Source organism: Chamaea fasciata, unplaced genomic scaffold, assembly GCF_029207755.1.
Source record: "Chamaea fasciata isolate MVZ Bird 193981 ecotype frontalis unplaced genomic scaffold, bChaFas1.0.hap1 SCAF_16, whole genome shotgun sequence".
NCBI lineage: Eukaryota > Metazoa > Chordata > Aves > Passeriformes > Sylviidae > Chamaea > Chamaea fasciata.
Genome location: NW_027094101.1, coordinates 8,503,270 through 8,529,925, shown reverse-complemented (window position 1 = coordinate 8,529,925; position 26,656 = coordinate 8,503,270). Strand labels below are relative to the sequence as shown.

At 51.1% G+C, this 26,656-nt stretch overlaps 1 protein-coding gene across 3 annotated transcripts in view; it reads left to right on the top strand.

Annotated features, from left to right (window-relative positions):
- Positions 1 to 25,177, top strand: part of PEMT (phosphatidylethanolamine N-methyltransferase) — a 42,019-nt gene extending 16,842 nt beyond the window's left edge. For all 3 annotated transcript variants that reach the window (XM_066198263.1, XM_066198261.1, XM_066198262.1), the window contains exons 3-8: positions 5,836 to 5,951; positions 13,791 to 13,936; positions 18,428 to 18,539; positions 22,177 to 22,251; positions 23,025 to 23,085; positions 23,793 to 25,177. In XM_066198263.1, coding sequence (XP_066054360.1) covers positions 5,836 to 5,951; positions 13,791 to 13,936; positions 18,428 to 18,539; positions 22,177 to 22,251; positions 23,025 to 23,079 — 504 coding nt within the window. In that variant the 3' untranslated portion in view covers positions 23,080 to 23,085; positions 23,793 to 25,177. The remainder of the gene's footprint in view (positions 1 to 5,835; positions 5,952 to 13,790; positions 13,937 to 18,427; positions 18,540 to 22,176; positions 22,252 to 23,024; positions 23,086 to 23,792) is intronic.
- Positions 25,178 to 26,656: the final 1,479 nt, after the last annotated feature.

The window sequence follows — 26,656 nt, the reverse complement described above, 5'->3', positions numbered from 1 at the left end:
AGCACAGAAAAAGTGATGGGTGAGGAATGCCTGAGGGCCTGGCCTGCTAAAGGCTGGAGGAGGGAAGACACCTGATTGGGAATCACCGAGGAGCAGCGATGGGCACTGCAGCGGCACACGGGAGTCCCCGCAGCCCAGCTCACCCCGCCTGCCTGCCCTGCCAGCCCTGCCCACGGCGTGGCTTTGGAGCCCTCGGGGGTTTAGGGTCCCTTCCCAGGGCCATGTGCCCACCCAGGGCCGGCCTGGTGCTCACACCAGCACACAGGCAAGGAGTTCTGTGCTTCGTGTCGGCGCCGCCGGGAACGTGACTGCAGGGAGGTGACGGCTAATTGCTGCAGCGAGTCAAGGACTGTTTAAGCAGCTAATTAATTCTTCCTAATCAGCCCTTGATCTGTTGAAAACTGCATGGCATTATCTCCTCTGCTGCAACACCTTGATAATTCCTGTCTGAATGGCCTTCACGGAGAACATATTTAAATAAACTCAATAGAGATTTCAGACAGATAGCAACTATAATTACCAGCTTGTACAAATTAAAACCGTGGTTTGTTCTGTTCTTTTTCTCCTGCCTTCGCTGCCCAGAGCTCCTGCTAATCATGTTCCTGCTGCCAGTGGCACGCAGGTCCCCGGGGCATTTTCTGCACATGCCTTAGGAAAGCCTGTGCCTGGTGCTGGGGTGGGCTGATGTGGCTGCACATGGGCACATGCCAGCCTCGGGTGGTGTGATTCCTGTGCCAGGGGCTCAGTGCTGTCCTGCTGAGCTGCAGGAACAGCCCCCACAAATCCCGTGGGGCAGCCATGCATCATCCTCCCCAGGACCAGCCCTGCAGTTTCCCCCTCCTGTCTCTCCTAAGCTTTGCAACCTCCTGGAAACACAGAATTTTTCTCACCTGGGAGGGACATGCCCAGACAGTGATGCAGGCTTTCAGCCTGGCCATGGTGCTGTTGGTGCTTCCTTTGGCACTGGACTGTCTGCTCTTGAGTGCTGCTGGCTGCAGCGAGGCTCGAGCACCAAGTTAGCAGGGATAAGGTCAGGCCATACTCATTTCCTCCACAGCCACTTGGGACAGCCAGAAAGGCTGGCTCCTCTGGTATTTGGCAAAGGTCAGCCAGCCCCAGTGCTTGCATTTCCGTTCCAGCCAGCTCTGCTTCCCTGCCTGCTCCTGGGAGCACCAAACCAGGATGTGGGTGCTTGGGTCTGTCTTTTTCCTACCTGTCTTTCAATAAATGTAATGGCTGTGAGCAGTGTCGTTTTCCAGCATCCAGGCAGTGACAGAGAGCAGAGAATGTCCTTATGCTTTAATGAGGGATTACAGGGAATCAGAAAGGGAAAAATGGATTTTTCATTAACAGGAAGAGGATGATGCCTCTGGTCTCTGTGGGTGAAATAAGGGTAATACCAGGTTTCGTGCTCTTTTGGCAGGTCAGGAGCCTGCTGGGGCATGTCTTTCCCGGTGGGAGATGCTCACATGGAGCCACCTAAGCCCAGAGTGAGGGATTCTCCTGCCCTAGCACCCCACGGGAGAACTTAGCCCATGGCTGGCCTAGGAGAGGTCAGACTGAAGGAGAAATTTATTCTGTTGGAAGAAATTCCTTACTATAAGGATGGTGAGGCCCTGGCACAGGTTGCCCGGCGAAGCTGTGGCTGCTCCACCCTTTGGAGTGTCTGAACTCAAGTTGGAGCAACCTGGGATAGTGGAAGGTGTCCCTGCCTATGGTAGGGGGTGGAATGAGATGAGTTTAAGGTCCCTTCCAACCCAAGCCACTCCCTGATTCTATGAAAATAAATTTCCTCAGGTCAATTTTGTCTGAAGGTTTTTATTGGGTTGGGGCTGGATCACCCATATATCCAGGGTTTGCCCTATGAACTTGCATCCTCTTGGGTCTGGGACTCAGATGTATCCTGGAGAGCTCATTGTTCTTCCTCTGGACTTTTCATGGAATTCCTGACTTTTGGACCCCTCAGCAGGCTTCCTAGACCCCATAGGATGGGGAAAAAAAAAAAAATCCTTCATGCTGTCAAATACTGTGAGATGGGTATGTGAAGGGAGGACGTCCTGTTCACTGTCATCTTTTCTCCAACCCAGACTTGGACACTGAATGTTTTCATGCCAACAATTTGTCCAGGGCAGGGGCATTCCGAGAAATGTGCAGAGCATCTCCCTGCGTGGATGATGGGATTTTGCAGGATATAGACACAGCCCCTCTACTCTACTCTCTAGAGAGCTGGGAAGCAGACATTCACCTCAATCCTCCCGTGCCTCAGTTTCCCGTGATTTGAAAGGAGCGGCTAATCTATCCCAGCCTCTGGGGACTGCCACAAAGCTAAATTCACCAGTCCCTGCATGTTTTTCTTTGGGTACCATGGTGATGGGGCAATGTGAGGACATAAAATGACTGATTTGCATCAAGATGCAAGGTGTCCCTTTGTCCTGAGCCTTTGGGCTATCTGGTTTCGTTGCCCATCTCTGGGGCGAGCCAGATACAGCAATGGAGTCACATGAAACAGCACAGAGGCTCTAATTCAGAGCTGGGACTGAGCAATTAAAATGTAGCGTGTTCAGAAGGCAGCTTCCCTGGATGGCAGACAGAAAGAATCAATTTCCTTCAAACAAATACTAAATATTAATGAGAGGCCATGGTCTGCCATGCACACAGGGCTGGAAAGAGCATTTCCCGTTGATCACTGCGGAGGCAGGTTTGTGAGACGAAATTGCTTTTTGAATGGTTATTTGTGGCCTTTCTTGAGGTGGCTCGTGGTTTGCCTACCCGAAAAAAAGAAAAGGAAACGCAGAGCATTTCCATTTTCTACCAGGGCAGGCACTGGGGATGCGTGCCGGTGCTTTCATTTTTGTTTACGCACTTGCCCGAGTGGTTGGGGAAATGTCTTGGATTGGTTACGTAGAAATCAGCCCCAAATTTACGTCTAGAAGGAAGCAATTCCCTGGGAACGTCAGGCAGCTGAGCCTGCCCCTGGAATGGCCTGCCAAAGGCAGAACATGGGACCCAAGAGCATCCCAGGCTTTGCAGCCACATCCGCTCGTTGATTTATTTCAATAACGAGCATTGGGGGAAACATTAAAAAAATTACTTGCAGCCCTCACCAAGTATCCTAAAGTGAAAGCAGAGCGCTGGGAGCTTTGGAAAAGGAATTTTTTCTATTGCTTTGACCCTTGGGTAAGACAGGAAACTTTGTATTAACTCCATTTCCAAACTTGGAGTTGGAAGAAAAATAAAAATGCTCCTCTCTCTCCCTTTCCAGGACACACAGCCCTGACATGGGGCTTGCCCCTGGTCATCACGTGCCCACCTTAGCTGGGAGGGCAAACAGCACACTAGGAATGGGTGCGGCCTCCTGGGAAGCTGCTGCTCTCAGCCCTGCTCTGTCCCACACGTGGCCATGGAGGATGCTGGAAGCATCTTGCATCCGTCACACCATAAATAATAACACGTCGGCTCATGATTTTATAAAGTCATTAAGGCAGCTGCGTAGCTGTGGGTCGACCGAGTGCTAATATTAGCTCAAAATGACTAAAATTAGAACCAAGCCAGAACTAATTAGTTGTTCAAGGAATAGAACCAGAACCGGAACTAATTAATTGTTACAGAAATATCGCCGCGGGGCCCGGTGGGTGCCGCCGCTTCCAGCCCCATGCTGGATTCCAGCTTTGCTTGGGATAGCTCCTGTGTGGGCTTGAAAAGGAGCCTGGGGTCCCATCTGAAGGCTGTGACAGCTAAATAAGAGTTGGCCTCTCAGTCCCAGCTGTGTGATGCAGCACAAGCTGGACTGTGCTGGGAGTGATCCCATCGCAGCCGTGGCAGCTGGTGCCTGAAAGGCTCGGAAATGCAGCCCCTTATCCCGGCATTGCTGCCCAGATGTGCCTTTCTAAAGGTGAGAGTAATTACAGTGACCGCCTCCGTGGCTCCCAGCAGCACACCAGCTCTTCCCTCTGATCCCAGAGGCTCTGCCTTCTCCTTCTCCTTCAGCTCTGTTGCTGTTGAGATGCTCTTCAAAGCTCCCTGAGCAAGCCAGGAGCTGCCATCCATGCAAACGCTGCCAGAATAATTTCCAGGGAATTAGGAAGCTGGTACAGATAATTGGCACGTGGCTGCATTTTTCCATCTGTGAGTCAAGTCACCTGTATGGTCACTTTTTACTTTCCAAAGGTGGCAATGCACCTTATATTTCTTTTTCCACTCTCTCAGCACTCAAACAGCAGCTCCGATTTTAGCAGCAGCGTGACGCACGGTGTTTTAAATTCAATTTAGAATACAAACTATTTATACCAGCCAGAAAAAGGCAGTGAAGCAGCTCTCTCTGTCATGAGTGGATTTGTAATTTCAGAGCAATCATTGCATAACTAATTGAATCAGCTCTCAGCATGTGAAATCAGTGCCCCTGCTTATCAGAGGTTTTCATCGTTCCCCCCTCCTGAAGTCAGCAGTCCCCCTCCACCAGCAGCGCTTTGTGCTTCTACATCAGCCTGGGAAGAAGGCGAGACCTGCAAAGCTGCCTTTTTCTGCTCAAATTGAGCCAATAATTTACCAAATACATTCAGAGTAGATGAAGAGCTGGGTTGCAGGTGCCCCCGAAAGCTGCCCAGGCTCCATTCGAGGGAGTGAAGTGCATTTGAAGCTAATCAAGTGCCAGCCATGTCTGGGAAGCAAATTGGCACCGAGATGTTCTGCTGACTCCCACTTCCTGCTTCATTGACCAGGTGTGCTCCCTCTCCCTGGCTGGAATTTCGGGTCTGATGTCTGATCCAAACCTCCAGCCTGGTGCCTGAAAGTGGAGCCTAAGAGGGATGATAAATATAGCGACAGGTTTCCGAGGGATGCAGGAAAGGTAGAGAATAAAGTAGCTGTAAGGATTTTTATCAGCTGGGAGTGCTGGGCCTGGATTTGGTGACTGAGGTGGATCTGGTCCTGCAGATTTTGGGAGCAGCTCCAATCACCTGCATGCAGCAGCCTCCCAAGGTGAGAGGGCACCTCCTCATCTGTGGGGTGGTTTGGGAAGGAGCCCATCAGCATCTGCAGAACAGGGAGCTGAACGTGGGAACCAGGGACAAGTGTGCTGTGAAGGATGCTGACACCTCCCCAGGGATGTTGCCTGTGGATGTGTGAGTCCTGGGCTGTCACTGCTGGGCTGGGGTGGGTGAGGAGGGCAGACTAAACCTGAATGGCTGCAATTGCTGAGGGCTAATGAAGGCTAAGCTGGTTTAAGGGCAAGCAGTTCTTTGGGCAAAGCTGGCAGATTTTGTCTTGGGAAAGTTTGAGGGCTTGCAAACTTTTCTGGATATGCAGAGGGAGGGGTTGTTCCTGGCAGGTGTGGTCCCTGAGATTGGATGTGGGAGATGCCACAGCCCAGAAAATGAGAGCTGAGCATTCCTGTGGTGCATTCAGGGATCTGTTTGACTTTCAGGAGAGCAGTACTGGGATCCATGGCAGGGGCCTCTTGTTTTTGGTGGGCAATGCTCTCAGCCTTGTTACACACATGTCCAAGCCTTGTATTCTCTAAAACTGATGTGTAGGGTATTTTCTGGTTTGTATTTTTTATTCTTTTTTTTTTCATGAGCCTGTGCCTTGTTGTTGCTGGCTGCCCTTGGGTGCAAGGGCATTTGCAATGCAAGCAGTCTGGTGTCAGTGAGAGAAGGACCTCTCATCCCCAGGCTTGGTTCAGCCAGGTCCCATCAGTGGCCTCCTCTCGTTTCTTGCACAAAGCCACGCAGACAAAACGTCCTGGACATTTGAGGCCAAGGCTGTGGGATTTGTGCTCCTGGGGCAGCGTGTTCCAGGCACCCCAACCACCCACTTCGTTTTTCCTTGTCTCTGCAGGTAGCCAGATGGGAGCACAAAACACGAGCCCTCAGCCAAGTCTTCGGCTCTCCCCATGCTGCCTGTTACTGCCTGGGCGCTGCCATCCTGGTGCTGAACTGTGTGCGGAGCCATTGGTAAGGAGCTCATCCTGCTGCTCCATGTCCAGGGAAAGAAATGCCCCTCTAGAGTGGGGGGGGGGGGGAGGGGAAAAGGGACATTTGCTCAGCAGTGTTAAATCCCAACCCCAGCGTATTGCTTTTTCACAGTCGGATAACTTCAGCCAGCAGCAGATTTATTTCGGGGTTCGTAATAAAGATGAGGGGTGCAGCAGCATGGCCAAACCCATCAGTTTCACCAGTTGTTAAGTGTCACAGGTTACCTTGCTCTGCTCCCTGAGGATGTGTCCTCTCTCCTGTGGGCAGCCCAGGTGGCAGGGCTGTTTACACTGGGTGGATCATGTGTACCAGCAGAATTTTTTGATTTTCTTGTAAAAATCATAAACAAAATTAAAGCTGCTTTTAAGAAGCTGCAGTTTCCTACGCAGATGAGCAGGATTACCTGTGCACTTAACAAACAGTCTCTTGAAACTCTTATCTGCTATCTCTAAACACTACCTGTGCTGGCTAATAGTATTGTATGACTGATACACCATACTCCATGGGAATACGTCCTTTAACGTTCCCAGTGCAGCAGAGAGGTTTTACTGCAGAAGATTTCCTCAATGCCAGCAATTTATCTGCGATCTGGTAGGCTTTATCTCCACTGCTGTTAGGAGAGACAGACTCACTAAATTCCCAGATTCAATTATACCAGGGTCAGAGCTAATGGGTTGTTTAGTACTCTGGGTAATTTCCCAGGCGAAGAGTTCTCAGGTTGGAATTTGCACATGTATTTAAGAGCTCTGCTTTCCTGGAAATGACACCAGGACCTGCCCTTGCCCTTCTGTGTTTGTCCCAGCTACTGCTGATGGCAGAAACTGAAAGAAGGCTTGCAGTGAACAAGGCTGTAATCGAATGCAGAGGGCATGTGTGTGTGCTGCTGATGTCTCGGTGACACAGCAGGCTTGGATTTTGCTGGGGAATGTCTCGACAGTCTCTTGCACAAATTACATAGTCACTTGTTGTCTGGGAAGCAGTGCAAAGCCTTGTCCTTGCCTTTAATTAAAAACTCAGCTGGTGGAGGCACAATCTTCATTTCCAGTGGTCCTGCTGGCTCCTGGGTCAGTGAGGCTCAGGGGTCACAGCGAGGCCCTGAGAGGGAACTGCTGAGGGAGCCAAAGTGGCCTCGTGTGTCCTGGCACTGCGTCACGCTTTGCCCCTGCAGAGCCCTCGGAGCCCTACCAGGGCTGGCTCTGCTCTGTGCCATGAGTCTGTGGGGACTGTGGGGCTCACTGAGTTTGGCTCTGCCTGTGCAGCCCAGCAGTTGGGCCCTGAAGGAAACAGCAAGTTTAATCCAGGGGCTGGAAAAGCCCCATCTGGACCTTGGGTTTGGACGAGAGGCTCTAGAAGATGGGGCAGCTCAGCCCCAGCAGAACACACGAGACACCAGCCCAACCCGATAGGCCAAAGCCTTTCAAATTATTCCAGTGGAAAGTTTATTTTGCCCAGATGTTTCCACGTGGTTGGGTTATTCCCTCCCCTTTCCTTGGTGCTGAAGTTGGCTGAAGTGATGGCTAGCAGGTTTTGGAGGCTCTTCTGGCAAGGCAAGCCCATAACTGTGGGAGGGATTGGGTGGTTCCAGGGTGATCATCAGGGCAGCAACTACTGAAGTTATCCCAAAACACACCTGGGAGCTTCTCTGCCTCCATTCCCAGCTCAGTGAGACCTCCAGGCTTATTGCTCCAGCCTGGAGAGCTTTTGCTGCTTGGCAGGGATTCATCCTACCCCCTGCCCCCTACCCTTGCATGACAATACCAGCTAGGTCCATCCTAGGGTTCCACTGACCAGAGGGCTTCATATGACACAATCATTGTCATCTCAGTGACCAGAGAGATGTCTAACCTGCTCTTGCTATTTTGCTTTTCCCTTTATTTTGTTCTCTGAGTCACTTTTACTGGAGCAGGTTTTCTGCTCCTCAGAGACAATCCCTTGGAGAGCGCTGTGCCTCGCACGGTGGCCAGGGTTGCTTATGTAGAGCATGAGGGATGCTGATAGTGAGCAAAAAGGCAGCCTCAGGGGTCCCTCCACCTCCAGTGCTGTAATCCAGCCTTTAAAACTCCTCTTTTCCTGCTCTGGGGACTTGTTACGTGGGTGGAGGCTGCCAGGGAGCGATGAGGAGCCCAGGGGATGTTTCTTTTGGTTTTAAAAGCCTGCTTCCTTTCTGCAGCTGAATTTTTGAAAGGCTCCAAGCTGGGGGCGGAGGAGGGGAGGGCCGAGCAGACAGAACTTTGGGAGTGGGTTGGCATTTTGGCTGACAGCACCTGGGAGCCAGGATGTGTGGCTGCTTCGCCACCCGCCCCACGTGGGGTCTGTGCTGGAGTCCTTCCTCAGCCCAGCACCCTGATGCTCTCGTGCCAGCTTGGCTCCAAAAGGATACCTTGCGTATAAGAAGAGGAATGTCTTTGTGCTCAATTAAGCAATTAGATGCTTCCCAGCTCTCAGCTTCATTATCAGCCTTGGCTTGCAATCCAGGCTGACCTGTGACTAGGGGGGACTTGCTTAGTCAAGTGCACAAGACAAGCATCCTTAATTGCTTTGTTGCAATGATTATTTTCATTACTACAGTTTCTTCCTGCAAGAAGCAAGGAACTTCCATCACCGAGGCTCTTATCTGTGAAAACAATTCCTGAACTTTTGAACTATCTGCACTGCGTGCAGTTTGTGACTGTTATCTGTGTGACATGGGACGTGACAACCTTCACTGTCCTCCAGACTCGCATCCGGTATCGCTCTCTCCTCCCTCACAACGTTGTTGGTATCTCTCCCTGCATCAGTTTATTTACAATTAGCAGTGCCTCCAAACCCTCCTGCACTGCCTTTGGCACACCCTGGCACGCTCCCCACCCTTGGGCAGGTACACAGGGAGGTTCTGAGCCTCCCTCCTAACGGGTCTCAGGATGTTTGCCTGAGCTTAAAGGCAACACCCACGTGCACACCTTGACTGGGGGTGCTACGGGTGTTGGGGTGTCCCAGTGTGAGTGAGTCCCACAGAGGCTGTGCCAGCCAGTGCCACTGGCAGTGGCTCAGTGACATCGTGCTGCAGGCTGGCATCAAGTCCTGCACTGATGGCGCACTCTGGGTATTGCCTCCTGTGTGTGGATTTCTCACTTGGAGCTGATGCTTCCAAGAAAATAAATCCACCCTGGGACAGGATTTTGCATAGAAAAGGGGTTGTTTGTCATTGCCAGGTAGTGCCTCTCACCTTATGCTCAATCCTGTTTAATTTTGTGAGCTGGCACCATGAATGAGTGTGCTGTAAATGGCATCGATCCCAGAACCACACGGCCGTGTGTGCAGAAGTGACCAAGTTTGATGATGGGAATCGAGCCTGGCCTGACAGAGCTGATGCCCCCTCTGAGCCACAGTGCCAGAAATATCTGATGCCTGTTCAGGAAAAGCCCCAGGGAGCCAACAGCACCTCCTGCCCACAGCATCCAGATGAGGAAACCTCACAGCTCAGATGTGAGGCAGGGGGAGAAGCTGCCACAGCCCCCAGCTGACCTAAATAACACACACACCCCAGTGCTGTCAGGAAAGCAAAGTCATTATTGGCAAAAGAAGCTGTGAGGATGATGGCCGGGCTGACAATTGCCAGTGGTATCAGCAGGACGATTTCGGTGTTGTCGAGGTTGCTGTTTTCTAATGAACAAGATCTTTTGTTGCAGCTTGTGCTGCTGGGCACCTCCGGATGGTTTTTATCCCCTTTGCCTCCTTTAGGCAAGAGGAACAAAACCTCAGGCATGGGGGATGGACTGACGTCCCACACAGTGACTGTGGCACCTTGCAGTGGTGGCTGTTGTCACCGAAACCCTGGTTGCTTGTACCACTGCTGCTTCCTTGCTGCCTGCTGGCCCCTGGCCCAATTCTGTTCCAATTGTGCTTATCAGCCCCAGTTTCCAGGCTGGTTTTTGGGATCAGTCAAAGGGAGCACTGCTGGGCTGCTCCCTGCAGCGACCCAGTTTGCTGGACGAGGTCTTTGTCCTCCTTTGGAGGAGAGGGATGACAAAATACACTTGGTGGGGGCCACTGAGGGATGCTCCCAACAAGACCTAGAAACCTCAGCTTCTCTTTTGGTACAATATTTCTGGGTTTTCTTCCTGCTCCATGTGACCTTTGGGGATGTGTTTTGCACTGTGACTTGTTAAGTTTTCTGGTTCAATAAATCAGCACCTGATGTGCAAACCTGGCTGCATGTCCTGTCCATGTCCCAGCCAGAGGATCTGCTGCCCATTTCCTTAACTCCCACTTTCTTCCTGTGAACCCACTGGCGTGACATGTCCATCCCCATAGTGCAGAGTCACTTTGAGTGGTTTTCCAGTTCATGTGGTTTATTATGTGGTAGACAGGAAGAGGAGAGACAGACTAGATATAAGGAAGAAATTTTTTATGAGGAAATGTTTTATGTGGAAACACAGGTTGCCCAGAGAAGCTGTGGCTTCCCTATCCCTGGAAGTGTCCAAGGCCAGATTGGACAGGGCTTGGAGCAACCTGGGATAGTAGAAGGTGTCCCTGCTCATGGCAGGGTTTTGGAACTGGATGAGCTTTAAGGTCTCTTCCAACCCAAACCTTTCTGGGATTCCCATGGAGCACTAATAAGACTTCTGATTGTCTGAGCAATTACCTCTCTGTTTTTGGGAGGGGTGGGCAGAACAATGCCTACTGCTTTGGTTGCTCCTGTTCTGCCAGGAATTAGCCAAATCTGCCAGTATGGCCAGAGCAGAGTTGAAGGATTTGGGCTATTCCCAGCTGGTGGAGAATATGTGCCTCTGATGTCATGCTGGCGAGTGTGGGGAGATGTCAGGGGAAGCCCCATTACCCCATTTTCCCTTTGCAAAAGCTGGGGGCATCTTCCAAGCCCCCCTATAGGGACAGCCATCCTCATGACAGCAGCCAGGGATGTGATCAAAGTAGGTCTCAGCCTCCCCACCCTCCCCTGTGCTGGAGGAGGGATGGATGCTCCTCACCATGGCAATGGCTCTGCTTGGCACAGAAGGCAATTCCAGGTACTGGGACAAAGCCTGGCTTTAATTGATGTCCTCTTGGATGCTGTGCTGTGCTGCTGCCTTGTCGTGAGCCTGAAATAAATGCTGTCCCCAACGTGACTCAAGAGGCACATGAAGGAAGGGACTGGTCTCGTGACACACTGAAATATGTCGTATTTCAGGAGACCAGCTCCCTAGCAAGGGAAATGTCCAAAACCTTGTCCTTCCCTGCCAGGGAGGGCAAGACACAGCCAGGGAGGCTCCCTCACCATTGTGGATGCTGGAATAATTGATGGCTCCGTGCTGCTTGTCACGGCCCACCGTCATAAATGCTTAAAAGGTTTATTTACCAATTCTGAGAACTCCTGAGCGCATCACGTTTAATGCAAATAGAGAGTGTGTTTAGGAGGATATAAACCATTCCTAGAGGGAAAGGCAGTCCATTATCTCCATGCAAACACCTCCCTCCCTAGCTGTAAGCCAAACAGCAGGGAACTGAGCAAGACATGCTGATGAGAATAACTAATGCAGGCCTATCCGACCATGGAAAAGAAGGATGGGATCATCCGGAGCAGGAGAGACAGCTTTGCCAAAACAAACCATGCCATGTGCTGGTTGCAAAACTTCGAGTGCTGAATCCTAGCCAACTAGATTGTCCTCTTGAAGCCACCTTTGTTCCCTGTTCCAAGGCCGAGTAAGGTCATCAGCATGGGATAGAGGAGCCCAAGGATGTGAGAGAGTGTGAATCCAGCTCATCCAGAGCAAGAAGCAGGCTCTGAGGGCTTTGCTCTTGCTGTACCTCTTTCTGTTTTGCCATCTCTTTGCCAATGCCTGGGATCCAAGTGGGTTCCAGCACAACATTGCTGTCCCAGATTTGCCTCCCTGGGGATCAGCAAATTGCTGTAAAATCCTTCCTGGTGCTGCTGCCCTCTGGATAGGTCCTGGCTGGATGTGGAACCAAACCCTAACGCTGTGGAAGGCACATCCTTCTCTGTGTGAGTAAAGAGCTGCAGAGCATCCCCAGGGATGTCAGGGTGTGTCCTGAGTGCACAGCCAGGCCAGGATTCCTCGGGCAGAAAGGCACATCCCTGCAGTGGGATTGCTTTCCTCCCAAACCCAGGCGGTGCTGGTAGCAGGGACATGGATTTTTTGGCTTCCTCGTAGAGGAGACTTGTGTCATTTAAAAATAAACACCACGGAGATGATGCAAAGGGTTGTGCAGCTGCTGCTGCTTCACGGTGTAGCCAGATTTGCGTCTTCCCATCGGAAGTGATTTTAAGCTAAGCCAGTGTGAGCCTGGTGAGCACAGGGAGCTGTGCTGGGCACTGGAGGAGGGCCAGCCCTTCAGACTGTGCCTACATTGCCTGGGGCCACGCTGTTGTTCCTCTGTCTGTGCTTGGCTCTTGGGAAGAGGATTTTCCCTGTAATTTCCAGAGTGTAAATCACCCAGATGCTGTGGTTTTGCTCACTTCTGAGCTTATTACATTTATTCCATGTTTTGTGTTTCCTTGCTCCAATCCAAACTGATGATTAAATGTCTTGTTCTGGGGTCCTAAAAACTCCTCAACAATAGAAGGCCTAGTGGGAGCAAGCTCCAAAGTGAACAAAGGATATATCATCCAGGTTCCTAAACCACAGAGTTTAAGTATTATCCTGGACTTGCTTGGTACATGAACTTGCCATCAGGTTTTTGAAGGATGTATTTCCAGCTGCCTGGCCTTCAGCCAGGCAGACAGGACTGTCTGTCTCGGCTTTCATTTGGGCAACAGGGAAAATCCAGAGGTTTGCAGGGCTTAGGGAACATGGACACCAGGGAAATAAGCTATCCCAAGCCCTGCAGGTAGCATTATGGAAGCACTTTCCAGCTGAGGAGCCCAGGACTGTGGGCAGGAATCATTCTCCTGGGCCTGAAAGACAGTGGTTGGCCGGAGGTGCAGGAGAGCTGTTATTCCACTTGAATTTTAGCCTCCAGGGTGCTCATTAAAAAAAGGCTCAAACTTTCCTACCTCATGTGTCAACAACATGTGGAGAAACACGGTGTAGAGCTCTGCGGGTCTGTTATCTCCTCTCCTGTTATTAATGGTGTTTTTTTAATCACAGCGTTGTCTCTTTTGTCATCACGCATCTGTGTCGGAGCCGTGTGTGGTGCTGAGCCTGCCAAGCCCTGCTCTTGGCAGAGCTCAGGGGGCTGAAGGGAGGGATCACCATCATTCCGATCACAAACGAGTATTTGGAAGGTCAGACCTGTAATTCCTGACCCAGGCTGGAATGGAAGGAGCTGTGCTCACACTTGAAAACGCCTCGTCTCTCGTATTTTCCTTTCGCCGTTCCAATCCTCCCCCTGCCTGTCAGGCTCCAGCCGTGAATCACTCCTGGGCACGTGGCTAACACATGAACGCTGCAAAATATTTTGATGGAGGGGAACGGGGGTGGGAGCACGAGATAATCCAGCCAATTGTTCCCAACCCTTCGGGTCCTCCTGTGCCGAGGCCTCGCAGCCTCCAGCGTTTGCAAGGGCGTCTGTCCCAGAGCTCTCAGTCATGATGAAAACTGGGATTTAGTGAATAAGGCAAAGCATTTGATATCACAAGTCAGTGGGACTGGTATTTCCAGGAGTGAGCAAGGGTTGTGAGTAGAAATAGCTGCCCCAGATCAAGCCCTGGCTCCTCACAGTCTTTAGCTGATTGCTTCTCCCATTGGGAGGTTGAGTAGGCTCGGGTGGAAAAAGGGATCTGGAGAGGGAGCCTCCTCAGCAGCTTTCACTCCCAAAGCTCCACATCTCACATTAATTAGGAGTTGCTGCTTTTAACAGCTCTTGTTGTCTCCCCAACAGCTTCACAGAAGCCATGAAGAGCCAGCCAAAGCTGGAGGGCTGGGACTGCCACTGGACCTACTACTCAGGCTTGGCCATCTCAGCTGTAGGGACCTTGTTTGTCATCTCCAGCTTCTTAGCACTGGGATTCACCGGGACCTTCCTAGGTAAGCACTGAAAATCCTACAGCTTTGCCAGAAAGTGCATTTAATCCTTGCAGGGATCTCTTGCTAGGGCAGAGTCCTGTAGGAGTTTCCTCATCCTTGCCTTCAGGGCTGTCAGATTTGTCATTATGATACCAAAGCATGACCCAATCCTGCTGTTACCTCAGTTACCTCGCACAGTGGTTTTATACAGCAAATCCCATCACCTCCAGCATCAAGCCTGGAGGTTCAGAGCACAGCTGCTCATCTGCCAGCCCAAACACCCTCCAGAAAAACGGACGCCAAGCTCAAGACCTCACAAATGGCACAGGAACAGCGTGTGTGAGCAGTCCAGCAGCCCTGCTCTGAGCACCCACCTGCTCATCACACGTGCTGAGGCAGGATGTTGTTTGCTCTCCCCTCTGCAATAAACCTGATGTTCGTTGACAGATCCTTTTATCTGCCGCTTTATGGCAGAAGGCATTTTCCACTGTGCCTGCTTTCACATTTAGAGCGTAATTCTGTTAGCATTGTTGACTTTGAAAACATGCCAGTATGTGTGGAATTCATAAAAATAAAGTAGAGACAGGAACAATAAATATCCAAGGAAAGGGGCAGCTCCTGCTGGCTGAAATAATCACAGCCCCAGCTTTGACACCTCATTTAGGCTGTGCTTTTGCAAGTGCTTTACAAACCAAATTCAATTAGCTCCTGTGGCGTCGCTAGGAAGAAGAGAGGGACGTAATAAGCCTTTCTGGTTTCAAGTGGAGTTGCAAAGAAATGTGTTGAGTTGGCCGAAATCCTGCTGCCAGAAATAGAGCTCAGCACTCCCTCCATGTGCAGCCTCACTCCTGGCGCCCTATCACACCCCTGTCCCTCAGCTACCGGGCACCAGCATCCTCCAGAATCACCTGAAGTGATGTTGTGCCTGTGGAGACATGTCCAGGAAGGCCAGGCACAGGAGTACCCATCAGCAAGAGCTGCTTGAATGCTCCTGAAGTTCAGCCAGATCTGGAGTTGTTTACGTAAAGCCTGATTCATCCGACCAGGAGGATCCGCTGGACTTGAACCGCTGGGAAAAAGCAAACAAGTGAGTCAGGCTCAGCGTAAGAGGTGAGAGGGCCCTGTCCCTCGGATCTGTATCCCCTGAGGCAGGCAAGAGGTGGGTGCAAGTGGTCCATATAAGGCATTTCTGCTCCATCCTCTCTGCTGGGCATGCTCTTCCTGCCACCACTGCCCTGGGCTGACACGCAAGGACCAGCTCTCTCCGCTAGCAGGGCATGACGGGCACCAGGGCAGAGCTGAGTCAGGGTGGGGACATGCCAGCACCACGTGCCAGTGCAGCCAGGCTGGCTCAGGAGCTCTGCAGCACTGAGGCATGGCCCCACAGAGGATCCATCCTTGGACTGGTAGCAGCTTCTCCACTCCACACAAGCCCCACGAGTCCAAGTCAGCAGACTCTTAATGGAGAATGTGCCTCAGTGTGGTTTGTTACCCAGCCACAGGGAAGACAACGAGTCTGCAGGTCTCTGAGGATCTCATGTGGGATATTCTCTTGCTCAGGACTCTCTCAGGACTGGTACTTCCAACGTCCATGCAGGAGTTTAGTGCTGCCCTGGTGCTGCAGGAGGAGCAAGGACTCCGCATAGCAAAGGGCAGCACTGCTTTGGCAAGGAGGGGATCCAGCTTCTTCTCACTGTTGACATCTGCACTCAAAAGAAGTTTTGAGAGAGCTGCTGACACACAGACACTTCAGAAATTACTGGAGCTGGATTTGACCCTTTGTAAGTTTTTCTACAGCAGTGAGGGCTGAAACAGGCAGGGCTGCCTGTTGAATTCTTTCCTTACAGCACATTTAGGCTTTGGAGCAGCTGCAGAACACTTTGTCTCTCTAGTGTGGGCTAAATGGTGCAGTGGGAGCTGTGTGAGTCACCCTTCTCCAGCTGCCTGGCTGTGCCACCCCATCTCCAGCACAGCAGCACCAGCTCCAGATGCTGTTTGCAGCAGCTGGATGTGGCCTCTTTCCCTGGCAGAGCCATCCCTGGTGCCCTGTCTCCATGCTTTGCCCTCACTGGGATTCAGGCATCACTTCAGCATCACTTCAGCACCCTCCTTGTTTGCCCTGTTTCCCAAAAAACACAGTGATGAGGGCTTGGCTTATCTCGAGGCTGAGGTCATGGAGAGGCTGCTTTGCCTGTCTGAGCCCATCTGCCTCATACCCCAGTGACATTTCTTCCAGCACTGACCAAGATTTCAAGTCAATCTGGCTTGACCAAAGCCTGTTGCTGGGCCTGGAGGAGCTGACAGCTCTCCAGGGTGAAGCAGAGGTGCTGCTTCAGCCCAGGTCAGGCTCCAGGGATTCTGGGGGACCTTGCAGAGTGCACTGAATGGCTTTTTGCTGCTGTCATCCCACCCTGTGCAGAGAGATGGCTGCACAGACCTCCAGCAAAAAGTAGCTCAAATTAGATGCCAAAGTACCTCAGCTTGGCAAGAAGCTGATTCCTGATTTGAGGGCTCAGCAGAGGCACAGGAGATACCCAGGGTGATGCTGTGCAACACAGCGCACAGTCCTGTCCTTAAGCACCTCTCTGAACATAAACACATACAAACCACCTCTCTGGTGGTCATGTTCATTGACCTGTGCAGGTTTAGAGGCAGAGATTACATTGGAAAAGCTCCTGGGGAGCTGCCTGTGTGCTCCTGCTTGTGGGGAGCCTGCCTGGAGGGTTGCACAGCCCCACCAGTGCTGGGCACAGATAAGCCTCTGCCAGCCCCACGGACCCAGGGCTTTGTGTGAACCTCCTCAGTGCCAGTGCCGTGTGGGGAGTGAGGTGTTCAGCTCAAAGGCAAGGGCGGGCAGGGGATAATGAAGCATTTTGACACATAAGAAAGCACAGAAATGGGCTGTGGCAGGGGGTGATGTGTTCTTTCTACCAGAACAATCTCAGAGATGTATTGCCAAGTAACTGTGAGAACATATAGTATGAATACAAGGCAATTATCTCACTTAGTGGCCTGTAGTTAAAGCCCAAAAGCATTGTGTAATTGGGCAGGGGCTGTTTATCCTTAGAAATAAATGTTTTAGCACCATGTGAGGTCAAAGAAATTACACTACGATCCAGGTAATAATAATAACCTTGAATAGTTTGCACTCCTGTAATGCCTTTCATCTGGATTTGTGAGCACTTTCTCACCATACATTAATCCTCACCACCCTCTGTGCTCTAAGAAAGACTGATGTTATGATCGGTGCACAATAGCACCAGGAGGGACAGAGGAGACTTGCCCAAGGTCAGGGAAGGGGCTGGCAGCAAAGCTGGGAACACAACCCGAGGTGGTGGCAGTGCCCTGGGCTGAGGGACTGGCTGCTCCTCATGGTTCAGTGCTTGTGCAGTGGACATGGAGCATGGATGGTGCAGTGGACAGAAAGGAACAGAGCTGGGGAAGGGTCTGGAGCACCACCAAGAGTAGCTGAAAGAGCTGGGAGGGGGCTCAGCCTGGAGAAAAGCAGGTTTAGGGGGAAGCTTTTTAGCTTTTGGCTCTCCCTGACAGGAGGATGGAGCCAGAGAGGGGTCAGGCTCTGCTCCCAGGCAGCAAGAGACAGGGCAAGAGCAAATGACCTCAGGTTCTACCAGGGGATGTTTACATTTGATGTCAGGAAAAAATTCTTCACCAGAGGGGTTGTCAAGCCCTGGCACAGGCTGCCCAGGGCAGCGGAGGGATTTAAAAGTCATGTAGATGTGGTGCTTTGTGGTCTCACTTGTAAGACCAACAGAACCAGAGATCTGCATCCTGGCCCTTTATCCCCCTGAAATGTTGCTCATGAGCTGTACATCTCCTTGTCATTTCCAAGCTTCTTTTGGGAGGGTGGAAGGATTACTCCAAGGTAGATGGAAAGCTGGTTGGATGCTGACAGTTCTGAAAGCTTTCCTCATTACAGATGACAATCACCCATTATCATCATCATCACTGTGCTGATAACTGATTGTTTTGTAGGCAGAGGTGCTATTTTCTGTAATTCTGAGAAATTCTCTGAACTGTGAGATAAGGGTGGCATTATGGATGAGGGCATTTGGTCGTGGTGGTCATGATTATAACAGCTCCAAACACCCATTACGCGGCACTGGGTTTATTTTCACATTAAATGGATTTGATCCCATGCACTTGCTTCCTCGTGGAGTGGCATTTGACAGGCAGTTTTACAAACGAGAAAACCAGAATTAACCAGCTGGGACCTCGAGAGCTGTGTCCTGATGAGGGACGTGGCTGCCATAACCTTATTGCAATGCAGGAACCTTCCTCGTGGGCAGAGAGCCATTCCTGGAAAAGCTGATAGACACTGGGTAAACAAACAACTTATTTGTTGCTGTTTCCTCAGCCTGGAAGTCAGTGCTGAAACCCTTTGCTGTGTGTCCCTGGCAGGGATGCTCTGTGGCACAGGGTATCAGTGTGCCAAAGTCCCCCATGGCTCCCAACTTCATGGAGCCTAACCAGAAGCTCTCTGCTTGCTCTTAGGTGATTACTTCGGCATCCTGATGGAGGAAAAAGTGACCAGCTTCCCCTTCAGCGTCCTGGACAATCCCATGTACTGGGGCAGCACAGCCATCTACCTGGGCTGGTCCCTCATGTGAGTACCTGGCCCTACAAACACCTCTGGTTGTAGGGAGAGTTTGGGGTCTCTTGGCAGAGCATGAGGTGCCAGGGTGCATTGGGGGCCAAAAACACACTCTGTGATGGCAGAGAAAGTGCAGCATGACCTGACTTCTTGCTGCCCTGGCTATTTTTGTGTGTGGAAAATCTTGTGCTGTCTCGAAACTCGCAGCATTTGTTGTAGAAAAATAAAGAGTGGCCAAGTGCTGGGGATGAAGAGGCATCAGCAAATGCTCTGCATCTGAACGAGGTCCTTGGCAGGCTCTGCACGTGGAAAAATCAACAGTCAGGGCCAAATTCATGCAGGGTGTCACTCTGCAGGGGCAGGGCACTGGTACTGGGGAGCAGTGTGACCCTGCAATTACTCTGAAAAAAGCAAAACAAGCCAAGCCACCCTTTCCCCCAGCCCACGGTGATAACACTTCCGAAACACTCCTTGTGTGATACAACACAGCTTAATAGCCTGCTTAGGAGGAAATGAATAGGCTGTAATTTAGCAGCAAATGAGCAATATACTCTATTCAGTGTAACAAGTTTGATGTGGTTTTCATTTAATATCACATTTTATTTATTTGCCCAGGAGAAAAAAAAAAAAATCCTGGCTGGGTTACTTCAGGAGCCCATGGAGTGTTGCAGGCTGTTATCACTGGGTATTTTGCACTGGTTCTCCTGAGTGTGACCACCTCTCCTCTGCTTGGGTGGAAAAAATGAAGTGCTTTGCCACTTTCTGGTCATTTTTCAGCCACGTGTGCAGCCCCTGGTAATAAGTAAAGCTGATGGTTTCTCTCCTGTCTCCATTGAGCCTTGTTGCTGTTAGTTCTGCACCTGAAATCCCCCCCGGTGCTGTCATGGTTGGCTGAATGAGGCTGTTTCCCTTCCTGGCAGAGCCACGTGGCTGGATGGGGTTTAAATCCTGGGAAATGGTGCAGGAGAGCCCAAAGGGAGGCAGTGCTGGGCACGAGGGTTGGCCACAGGGTGTGCAGCAGCACCGTGGAACATGAATATTGCTGTGGGAAGTGGGGCAGAGCTGGGGCAGTATGAGTCCCCCCACAACACATGACGACCCCCACAGCAGCACAGAAGTAGGGATTTGACCAGGAGGAATTGAAAGGAGATCTTTATTTGTTTTAAAATCAGCATCAAAACTGGCATCCTAAAACCTCTGCAGGATCCACTGAACCCTCCTGAGCTGTTTCTGTCACAGAATCCCTTCTTCACCCCACTCATTGTGGTCTTCCACCACAATTCTGGGCAAGAGCAGCTCAGGATAGCAGTGATTGCCTGCTTTTTCTCATTAAAAGGCTGCCACCATTAAGGCCAGCGAGGCGTGCCAAATAATTGCTGAGAACAAATTGCTGTAGCTGTGCAAAGCAGCACCAAGACACCACCCACCTGCCTGGGGGAAGCTCAGCACAGCTCTTCGCACGGTGGTTTTGGCTGTTTCTCTTCCCTGGGACCTCAGTTCATACCATCACAGAATCATTGAGGTTGGAAAAGAATTATCAGATCATCGAGTCCGAGCATTAACCCAGCCCTGCTGTGATCAGCACTAAAACCTGTCCCCAAATGCCACATTTACACGGCTTTTAGATCCCTCCAGGGACGGTGACTCCACCACTGCCCTGGGCAGATGTGCCAGGGCTTGATAAACCTTCCAGGGAAGAAATTTTCCCAATGTCCGACCTAAACCTCCTGTGGGGCAACTTCAGGCCAGACTCAGAGCACATTTGTCCTCCCTTGGTGATGGATCACACTCCTTGTCATAGCATCAGAACCCAAGGGATCGATCCATTCTCATCCATAAGGGATGAAAACATATCCCATCAACCAGCCTGTCCTCTGACTCCAGTCCAGCCTTAAAAGCATCAAGTGGGGTGACAACCCACAGCCATGGGGAGCTGCAGCAAGGCTGGGGACAGACAGACTTCCTACCCCAAAAAAACCCTCCTACCAGAAAAACAAAACCTTCCTGACTGATTCATCATCGCTGCTGCAATCAGATGTAGCCCAAAATGTAGGTCAAACTCGTAAGAGGACAGGAGCAGTTCACCCAAATGCTGCTCATCACCTGTGTCGAGCAGCCTCATTTCTCCTGCGAGACAAATGGAGCATTCACTGTGTGGGGACAGCTTTGTGTGCCTCTGGTAGGGAAGTGTTCTAACTCACAGCAACAGGCTGTGTAAATCAGAGCTGGAGCTGCAGCCAAATGATGCAATTAGAGGTCTTGCTGTCAACAAACAATCATGTAAATTTGTTCTCTCCGATAGGAATCAAGAAGGAGACATGACTAAGCATGTAATAGCAGGGCCTTGGGAGAGAAGGAAGTTGCCTGAAGCTTCCTAATGAGGGAAAAAGTTATTACAGATTGAAAGTGGTGAAAAGGTGGAGATTTGTGGGTGCCTCTGCAGGGACTGTTGAGGCTGGGTGGTACCTGAAAGTGGCTCCAGTATGAGGTTTAGGTGGTTCAGCCTCTCTCTGCAGGTCTGTTTTCCCAGCAGCACATGTCACCTTGCACCAGGCTTGTGGGATGTTTATCGTCCTGAAATCACAGAATGGTTTGGGTTGGAAGAAGCTTTAAAGCTTGTCTTAATTGTCCCCCTTAATTAGGACACTGGTGATTGCCTTTAACTGCTGGTGGCAGCTCTGAGAGGGATGAGAGCTGGCTGTCAGCAAATAAAGTATTTAGCTGGTCCTTGGTGGGGAAATGTGCAAGGCCAGGCTGGACAGGGTTTGGAGCAGGCTGGGATTGTGGAAGGTGTTCCTGCCCATGGCAGGGGATGGGATGGGATGAGATGAGCTTCGAGATCCTTTCCAGTCTAAACCATTCTGTGATTCTACGATTCTGTGACATGTCTCTTCAGAGCAGGAGGTGATGAGGATTTCTGGTCCCAAAGCTATGGCCTCTTCTAAGAGGAACAGCCACCTCCATTGTATCCTCAGTTCTTGATCATCTCTCCCCATAACCAGACAGTGAGGAGCAGTGGGGGGCATTGGTCCCCCATGCTGTGCCTGGTGACATCTCACTGGAGAACGCATTCCTGAAAACACCTTGAAATGGGTTTAAAAGTCAACCAAGCCCCCAGCCTCGATGCAGCACACACCCCAGCACCCTTCCCAGGGCAGGAATGGACCTTCCCATCCCTTTCCCTCCCCATCCCTGCTCTGGCTCAGCCACCGCTTGGATGTGTGAATGCCACACACTGCTCTGGCTGCCTGCTGTCCCCTGTACCCTGGGTGGCCCATCTTTTTGGGACATCAGGCATTTCCCTCAAAGCCTGGGCTGGGAGCTGCAGCCATGTGTCAGCAGCTGCTCAGCCCTTCAACATCCCTATAATCTCAGGATTTAGCATCAAAGCAGGAGCTCTCATAGCAGAGACGTGCAGGGATCAGACTTAAAAGAAGTCGCTGAAGTAGGCTCGGGAAGAGTCTTTGCCGAGTAACATCTGTCTAAGACAGTTAACATTAAGCATAAAAAAAAAAAAACCAACCCTTTTGTTTGCTTCTGATTAATGAGCAGTGAGAGCTCTCTAGCCCAGTGTCTCATTTCACTTTCTCAACCAGGTCTTGCATAAGCCCATGTACTTACCTGATCTTTTCCTTCTCTTTCAAAACAGGCACGCCAGCCCAGCTGGCCTTTTGCTGACAGCTGTAGTGGCAATTTCCTACACAATTGCTGTGCTGTACGAGGGGTGAGTAGCTGTGCAGAACTGGAGAGCTTCTAATTATTTCTACCAGCTTTAACTCTCGAGGTTTCAGAGAACTGCACAAGTAGAGATGTTTTTTTCCAATTAATTCAGCAGGGAAGAAAGAAAACAGAGGATTATTTTTCAATTGTTTCGATAATGGGCAGATTCCACTCTGAAACTATTTGCTGAGTTCTAGGAACATTTGTGCGTTTTTTTTTATTTTTATCAAAATGAGGCCTTTTTTCTTTTTGAGTGCCAGATTCTGTCTATAGAAGAACAATAAGGAAGGCAGTGAGAGGACTCATTGTGTCTTCAGAAGAGCCCCCTGCAAGAAGCACTTGCATTTTGTAGTTCCTTGGATGGGCTTCTCTGCTGTTTTGCACCACAATAGCCCAGCCAGCAGCACGGGACGGAGCAGCACAGAATAACTCCCAGAAGTAGCAGTTGTACTTCAGCAGTGAAAGGTCTTTTGAATTTGCAAGGGAGGAGGAGATGCAGAGAGCCATGGTCTGCATGAGGGGGAGTCTGGGTGTGTGCTGAGCCTGGTCCTGCTCAACTCAGGGGTGATCCTGTAGCTGCTCCACAATCCAGAGAGGCTGAAACCAGGATTGCCACGGCACAGGAATTGTCGGGCTGTGCCAACCTGTGAAGGACAAATTTTGTAGAGCACGAAGGTGAGCACTCAGTAACCTTGATTTTAATTCTTCCTCCCTTCTTTCGCCCCTCTCTTTGTCTCTGCCCCCTCTCTCCCGAAATTCCCATCCTCCCAACTACAGGCCTTTCACAGAGGAGATCTATCGCAGGAAGCAGAAGGGAGTGAAGAACAAGTAGCCCTAGGTACGTTTCATGATGGGAACATTTCAGGGGCTGCTTTGCTGGGCTCCCCCACCAACGAGCACCCCTGCCCAGTCCTGCCTTCCCTGGCTCCTCCAGAGCCCTTCCCACACTTCTCAAAGCATTTGAGCTTCAAGCCTCTGCAAAATCCCAGGCAGAGAGGCTTTTCACAGCAGCAGTTGTGTCCGCCTCCTGGCACCTGACCAGCAGCCCCCAAATTGTTTTGATTATACACTTGAGAATCAGTGCGAGGGAAAATTGCTGGGAAGCTTCGAGGCTCCAGGCTTAATCTGAATCACGCAGGAAAAAACAACTATTGGCCATGGCAGGTGCTCCAGAGAGTGGCAGGGATGGTGTGAGAGGGCACGTGTGCCTGCTCATCCCTCAGGGAAATCGGGCATCCCTGCTGCAGCTGCTCCTTGCCTGAGCCAGCAACATTTCTGCCAGTGGGCTCACCCTAAAACCTCAGCCCAGGTTTGTTTGGGAGGGCCAAAGGCTTCTCCAACAGCACAAGCTGCTGGCCAGGCTCCTTTTCTGGGGGTTCATTGCCATCATGGAACCCCCAGGGCATTTTCCTGCTGGTTGTTGGAGAGTTGGGACAATCCCACGGCACTGCTGAGGTTTTGGCAGCACCATAACTGCTGCTCTAACAGAGCTGCTGTGGCACCAGTGGGGTCCCCAATGGACTCTTGTCCCTTTGCCTTTTGCAGAGCACTCTCTCGGGGACCTCGTGCCTCTCTGGTCCCCACACTGTCTGGTTTTCCCATATTCCTACTGAGATGTATCCTAGTAATTAACCCAGCAACCCTTAATGAGCCGACTGAGCTCCCTGGAGCACTGGAAGTGACCAGAAGAACAGCCTGAGCGTGGTGGCAGCTCCTTGAGGTCCCTGTCCCCAGGTCTCTGTCCAGGTCGCTGCAGATCCCGATGCTCTCCTGGGAGTGACACAGTTCAGGACCTCCCCATCTCTTCTCCCACACCGATGATTGGAGATCTGCAGGCAAAAAGGAATTCCCTTTGGACTGGAGGGAAAGCACGGTAATGATGGAAACACCGGGGGCCTTTCACGAGTGAGCTCTGAGCATATGGAAGCACCAGCTCCAGCTGATCCTGAAGATCATCTGAAGGTGCTGCCTAAGAGCCACGAGAAGCAGACAAAGCTCAGATGCAGCAATGGAGAGGACTTGGGAGCCCCTGAGGATTCAGACACAGATGAGGAAGAAACGGGAAATTGCTGTGAGTTCAACAACAGCCAAACCTGCTGCAAACCCAAAACACAACCCCTTCGTTTTTGGGAAAGGAACCTCCCCACCCAGAGCTGCAGTTTCCCACCCGTGCAGAGCCCTGCAGTGTCTCCACACTATTGCAAAGTTCTGAGAAAAGTGACTGAAAAGCACAGGAATGTGAATGTATGACCTAAACCACAGCCCAGGGGCATGGAGAGGTGGCAGCTGTCCAGTGGGGAAGCCCCAGCATGGAGAAGACCCAGGGGAAGAGTCAGTCCCTGTCTGCACTTCACAGATATCCCACCCCTGGCCATGTTGATGCCCCAGCCCCTCCTTTTCCCTGGGTTCACATGAGGGTCCTGCTGCCTTTCCCACCACCCAGTGCCTTCCAGCTGTTTTTCAATGTCTTGCAGGGGCAGTGGGAGGGAGGGAAGAGAAGGAAAGGTTTGTTTCTGCCTTCCACACCATGCAGCAGCCAGGTACCGATGTGCCCCTCCACCCCTTCCACCAGCCTCAGCACTTCCCAGAATTGTCCAGTGCTGAATCCTGCCTTGAACAGAAAGACTCCAGAGGTGATGCTCCAGCCCCAGGCTCCATTTTCACAGATTCCCAGAACAGTTTGAGAAATAAACTGTAAATGACCAAGCGAGCAGGTGCTGGAGAAGGGAGCTGTGCTGCTGCTGGCTCCCGTGCGGGCACTGGAATGCGGGGCCACATCTCAGCATCACATTGTCCCCTCCACAGAGGGTCCTCCCTCTTCTCAGTGTCATCTCCATGAAACGGTTTGATTTCCTTTTGCTTTTACACATTGTAATTAACTCACCCTCCAGGCATTGCTCAGCAGAATTAAAAGTGTTGGTCTGTTTTCAGTCCGGCCTCCATTTCCTCCGGAAGGGCTCACAAATGCTGTATTTGCGTTTCATCACTTCAGAACCATTACACATAGATTTATTTTTTTATTGCCGTGTCAACCACCTTCCTCTCAAAGATTTGGGCATAGTATTTTATTTTTAGATAAGTTTCCACATTCCCTTCACAGCTAATGTTTATAGACAGAGGCTAAACGGGCCCAGTACCCATAGCAACCATCGAGGAGAGGATACATTGCATTATTCCGACAATTTATGTCAGAGTTGCCAGTCCTGGCTCAAAGTCTCTGATGTCAATACACTTGGATTTGTTGATAAGTGAAATCAGTATTTACTGAAGAAGCACGTGCTCATACAGGAAGAATTATTCCTAATGAGAACACAGCGAGGGCTGTGTTTGTGCTGTCTCATTTCCAGTCTGGGCACCATGTGTGCCTTTCCCAGAACCCGCTGCAAGGCCAGAAGGGACCCCAGTTGTACCATTCCCCTCCCCAGCCACTGTCAGTCTCCAAAAATGTGTGTCTGTCACCAGAAACCCGTGGAGCTGCTTCCCATCCCATGCCCACAGCATCCCATGAGCACAGGGATTTGGCGCTGTGCTGGGGCTGGCTTCACAGACTCCATCCCCCTTGATCTGCCATTTCCAGCCTTTCCCACTTCCCAGCCATTCTGTGGCAGCTTTGCATTGCACAAGGGTTTTTTTCTGGGGCTATGCCAGACACATCCCTGGTTTTAGTAGCTCTTCCTGCAGCAGCCAGCACGGATTAAATGTCACTGCCTTCACAGAACTGGTTCTGGCTGCCATAAAGTTGGAGTTTGATATTTTAGAGGCATCTGCTCTCTTCCCTGAAGAGGGACGGTGAGGAGCTGGAAGTGGATGTTCCAGCCCATCTCATGGGGTCTGAGCCCACCTTTCTCCCTGGGGCAGGGGGTGGCCTTGGCCAGGAGCAGTCCCAGGTGTTGCCGTGCTGCTCCCCAGGGCTTCAGGGAGGGAAACACAGAGACACTATTATTTATGTTCTTTTATGGTATTTAACAACAAGGGATTAGGGGACTTTCCTTGGTAATAATGAAAAAAAAAAAGTGATTCCTCTCCAATTGCCTAATATTTCCAAGAATTTGAGATTACACAGGGAGGGGTGAAACCTTCAGGCTGAACGTGAAGCACTGGTGGTGTTGCAGCTATTTCCCCTCTTCCTGGCTGCAGCTGGGACACATCCTGCATGGATGCGGGGATGGACCTTGTGGCCAGGGTCAGAACGTGAGTCCTGCTGCTTCCAAAGGAGGGACCTGCACTGTGGGACCCCCAGGACCAGCTGGTTGCAGCCCCAGCTCTGCAGCGGCACAGGCAGGAGCATCCAGCTCTTGCAGAGATGCCAAGGGCCAAATGGGGTCCCTGGAAATGGGGTCATGGGGCCATTTTCATACCTTCACGCCTTCAAAATCCAGAATGGGGCTTTCTGGGCCCACTGGAGCTTG